Source organism: Tachysurus fulvidraco, chromosome 7 (genome assembly GCF_022655615.1).
Source record: "Tachysurus fulvidraco isolate hzauxx_2018 chromosome 7, HZAU_PFXX_2.0, whole genome shotgun sequence".
In the NCBI taxonomy this organism is placed as follows: domain Eukaryota; kingdom Metazoa; phylum Chordata; class Actinopteri; order Siluriformes; family Bagridae; genus Tachysurus; species Tachysurus fulvidraco.
Window position 1 is genome coordinate 30,386,429 of NC_062524.1, and position 5,000 is coordinate 30,391,428.

At 45.7% G+C, this 5,000-nt stretch overlaps 1 protein-coding gene across 3 annotated transcripts in view; it reads left to right on the forward strand.

Moving 5' to 3' along the window:
• usp53b (ubiquitin specific peptidase 53b) overlaps positions 1-5,000 on the forward strand; it is a 28,880-nt gene that overhangs the window by 1,964 nt on the left and 21,916 nt on the right. For 2 of the 3 annotated variants that reach the window (XM_047815808.1, XM_047815807.1), the window contains exons 2-6: positions 1,720-2,337; positions 2,493-2,585; positions 2,724-2,858; positions 3,376-3,486; positions 3,999-4,081. In XM_047815808.1, coding sequence (XP_047671764.1) covers positions 2,155-2,337; positions 2,493-2,585; positions 2,724-2,858; positions 3,376-3,486; positions 3,999-4,081 — 605 coding nt within the window. In that variant the 5' untranslated portion in view covers positions 1,720-2,154. Of the gene's footprint in view, positions 1-1,719; positions 2,338-2,492; positions 2,586-2,723; positions 2,859-3,371; positions 3,487-3,998; positions 4,082-5,000 lie in introns of those variants that run through there. The other variant, XM_047815809.1, reaches the window with a different exon arrangement.

Sequence of the window (5,000 nt, forward strand, 5' to 3'; positions counted from 1 at the left end):
TGTTGAGCTGCAGTGTGTAAGTGTTGAGCTGCAGTGTGTACAGTAAGTGTTGAGCTGCAGTGTGTAAGTGTTGAGCTTCAGTGTGTAAGTGTTGAGCTGCAGTGTGTACAGTAAGTGTTGAGCTGCAGTGTGTAAGTGTTGAGCTGCAGTGTGTACAGTAAGTGTTGAGCTGCAGTGTGTAAGTGTTGAGCTGCAGTGTGTACAGTAAGTGTTGAGCTGCAGTGTGTAAGTGTTGAGCTGCAGTGTGTACAGTAAGTGTTGAGCTGCAGTGTGTACAGTAAGTGTTGAGCTGCAGTGTGTAAGTGTTGAGCTGCAGTGTGTACAGTAAGTGTTGAGCTGCAGTGTGTAAGTGTTGAGCTGCAGTGTGTACAGTAAGTGTTGAGCTGCAGTGTGTAAGTGTTGAGCTGCAGTGTGTACAGTAAGTGTTGAGCTGCAGTGTGTGTGAGGGACAGTGGAAGCCTGGACCCTGCTGTAAACTGACGTGTCAGCACTGCTATTTTACTCTGGGTTGCCAGATTTTATAATCTAATCACTTCTACATTAATCCGTGTGCACGATCCTACCTTTAATTCCTTCTTCTATTTAGTAAAAAATAAATATTTCACTATAGAATTCTGGGGTGTAATTAAAGTTTCCTTATAGTTTTCTGTGATGAATCTGGCAACCCTGCAGTCTGCAGTCTCTCTCTACTTGGCCATGCGTGGAATGTGCACATGAGGCTCTTTGTGTGAAATCAACACTGTAAAATGTCGAACACTCCACAAAGGCTCATTTTACACCTTACAAACAGATTCATCTGAATTCTGTTCCTACTTTAGTTTAAATCTGAACAAATGTTGTATAAAGTCATGACGTAAGGGAGGGAAAGGTGTTGACTTTTAAACTGACCTGCTGCTTGCTGTAGTGAGGAGAGATGTGTGTCCTGAGGAACCTGCTCTGTGCTCCTGATCCTTTAACACTAATATACTGCGACACTGCAGCACTGAACTTCTCCACTGTCTCTGACCTGAGACTTAATGACTGCTAATGTCTCTGAGATGGTTTCTCCTGCATCTGATCTCATTCTGTCTCGTTCTAAAGCACTGCATAGGACCTCCGAAGAAATCTGAGGGAAACTCGGCACAGTCACAGCTTCATTTTCTATAAAAACTAGACGTCAGTTCAGAATGATCTCGACAGGGTTCTTTGGTGAGACGTTTTCTAATATTCCTAAAATTACTTTACCTGGAAAACTTCCTGTTTAAGAAAAGATCAGGTGTAGCATTTCCTCAGAAGAACCATTCTGGGTTCTAGGTTTGACTCCACAGGCGTTTGGATGGTTAACAGATCCATTCTATAATATTAGTAAAATGCAGTTTTACAGAACAGCAGACGAACGAATTCTGCAGTTGTTTTGCTAAACAGGAATAAAAGGATCATGAATCTTTCACTGAAACTGAGCTTGAAGTCGAGTCAGATGCCGTGACTGGATCTGCTGCTGCTTCTCGCTGGCGCTGAAACAGCAACTTTATCCAGAAGCTCAGCAAATGCTTTATAGCGTATTGATCTCAGGAGCCAGAGCGATGTTCAGGAGAAGTGCAGAAATGTCCTGAAACACAAGCTGGGTTTTGGTCACACATCATTTTGCTAAACAGTTTGTGTAGATTGAAGTGACGCTCTGTTTAACAATCATTGATTTTCTTCTCATTTGTCGCTCTATCTCTCTGTCGTTCACTGTAGGTAGGTCATCCTTTGTTGGACAATGTTCTGGCCCAGAGACCTTTCTGTTGTGGATGGAGATCTCAGTGATACTCAGCGCTGATTGTGTCTGGAGTTCCCTGGAGAGGAAGTGATTCCCAGTGCCATGGTTCTTCCAAAACAACAACTTTTTGATAACATTCGTTGTCCGAGCCGTAGGATCTGCAAACACAGCCGGTGGCTAGACGAGATGTTTTCCCTTGCTTCTGCATGGGGCTAGAAGGTCCATAAACAGTGACATTGTCTCCATATCAATGGTTTGAGCTCAAAAAACCTCCTCATAAATTAACCTCCAGAGTACTGAGGGATTGCCTCGTTCACCAGGCTGCATGGTGTTAGACAGGGTGACATGGTGACTTGTCGTTCTTTAAATAAGTGACTTGCTCTGAGCTCTGGAGAGAGGTGTCCTCGTGCTCCATGGCATGGGTGAAGCTGTTCAGGAAGCCAGGAAACGGTGGCTTTGGTGCTGGTGCAGGAGGGGTCACAGGTCCAGGCTTGGGGAAATCATATCAACCAGGAAGCATGCTCTCACTGGCGCTCACCAAGGGTCTGCTGAACGAACCAGGCCAGAACAGCTGCTTCCTCAACAGTGCTGTGCAGGTGAGTGCTGGGAGAACATCAGGGCAACACGCAGTGCTGTTAACTCAGAATAAGAACAAGCAGCCATTACTTTCAATCAGTACAAATCACTCCAAGCCGTATTCTTATTCTTATTATTTTATATGTCAACCAGTTTGGTCTGTTTGTTTCTGTAGGTTCTCTGGCAGCTGGACATCTTCAGGAGGAGTCTGAGACAGCTCTCAGCTCATTTCTGCCTCGGGGATGCATGCATCTTCTGCGCTTTAAAGGTTACTGTGTAAACATGACTGATCTGGCAACATATGGGGACTTGATTCTGTAAACTGATGTAATATTTTACTTTATTTGTTTATAAGTCTGTGAAAATCATTGTTCAATTGTTCTTGGTTTTCTTCTCATCTCTGCAGAGCATCTTCAGTCAGTTCCAGCAGAGTCGTGAGCGAGTGTTGCCTTCAGACTCGCTGAGGCACGCGTTGGCCGAGACCTTTAAAGACGAGCAGCGTTTTCAGCTTGGACTCATGGACGACGCTGCTGAATGTTTTGTATGTCACTTAAACTCACATTACTCAATAACATCATCCTATTAAATCTGTCTAATGTGACATTAACTGTAATCTCTCTCTTTATACACACACACACACACACACACACACACACACACACACACACACACACACACACACACACACACACACACACACACACACACACACACACACACACACACACACAGACACACACACAGACACACACACACACACAGAGACACACACACAGACACACACACACAGACACACACACGCACACACACACACACACACACACACACACACACACACACACACACACACACACAAACACAGACACACACACACACACACACACACACACACACACACACACACACACACATTATTTCTGATTTTTGATGCAAATGCTCAGATTTGATCATGAACTCTTTCCACACTGATTTCGTGATTCTGCTCTAAAGTGGAAGAAGGTTTTTCTTTCTGAGCCACTTATATAATGTCCTCGTGTCTTTCTCACTGTGTGAGACAGGAGAACATCCTCGAGAGGATTCATCTGCACTTAGTGTGTGATTCAGGGGAAAGTTGTACCTCCAGGTCCTGTATCACGCACCAGAAGTTCTCCATGACTCTGTATGAACAGGTACGTCATCCTGCCTGTGGTGTGAGTCACTAGATACAGACACAGGAACCTTCCCAGGAACCTTCCCAGGAACTGAGGAACACTTTCCTTAACCTTTTTGGCTCCTGATGCAGCATTTGTACTTTAACGCTGACTAGAACTGCAATGTGTGGAGCTGCATGTAGTTCCATACTGGGATGGAGCTGCATGTAGGTTCATACTGGGATGGAGCTGCATGTAGTTCCATAATGGGATGGAGCTGCATGTAGGTTCATACTGGGATGGAGCTGCATGTAGGTTCATAATGGGATGGAGCTGCATGTAGTTCCATACTGGGATGGAGCTGCATGTAGTTCCATACTGGGATGGAGCTGCATGTAGTTCCATACTGGGATGGAGCTGCATGTAGTTCCATAATAAACAAACAGATGATTAGTAGTGGTGTTAGATGTTAGACAGGGTTTATAGCAGACTGTAGATGTAACTGAAGGTCATTAAGGATGTGTGCTGACTGTCGTGTTCTCTCACTACAGCTTGTGTGTCGCAGTTGTGGAGCGTCGTTGGATCCTTTGCCCTTCACACAGTTAGTGCACTACGTGTCCACTACGGCTCTCTGGTGAGCTATTGATCTGCTCCAGCGTCCTGCTCCACACTGTACACTTTATTTACAGCACTACACCTCACTACACCTCACTACACCTCACCTACACCTCACTATACCTCACTACACCTCACTACACCTCACTACACCTCACTACACCTCACTACACCTCACCTACACCTCACTACACTTCACTACACCTCACCTACACCTCACTACACCTCACTACACCTCACCTACACCTCACTACACCTCACTACACCTCACTACACCTCACTATACCTCACTACACCTCACTACACCTCACCTACACCTCACTACACCTCACTATACCTCACTACACCTCACTACACCTCACTACACCTCACTACACCTCACTATACCTCACTACACCTCACCTACACCTCACTACACCTCACTACACCTCACCTACACCTCACTACACCTCACTACACCTCACTACACCTCACTACACCTCACCTACACCTCACCTACACCTCACTACACCTCACTACACCTCACCTACACCTCACTACACCTCACTACACCTCACCTACACCTCACTACACCTCACTACACCTCACTATACCTCACTACACCTCACTACACCTCACTACACCTCACTACACCTCACTACACCTCACTATACCTCACTACACCTCACTACACCTCACTACACCTCACTATACCTCACTACACCTCACTACACCTCACTACACCTCACTACACCTCACCTACACCTCACCTACACCTCACTACACCTCACTACACCTCACCTACACCACACTACACCTCACTACACCTCACTACACCTCACTACACCTCACTACACCTCACCTACACCTCACTACACCTCACTACACCTCACTAACACCTCACTACACCTCCTAACCTCACACACTCACTACACCTCACTACACCTCACTACACCTCA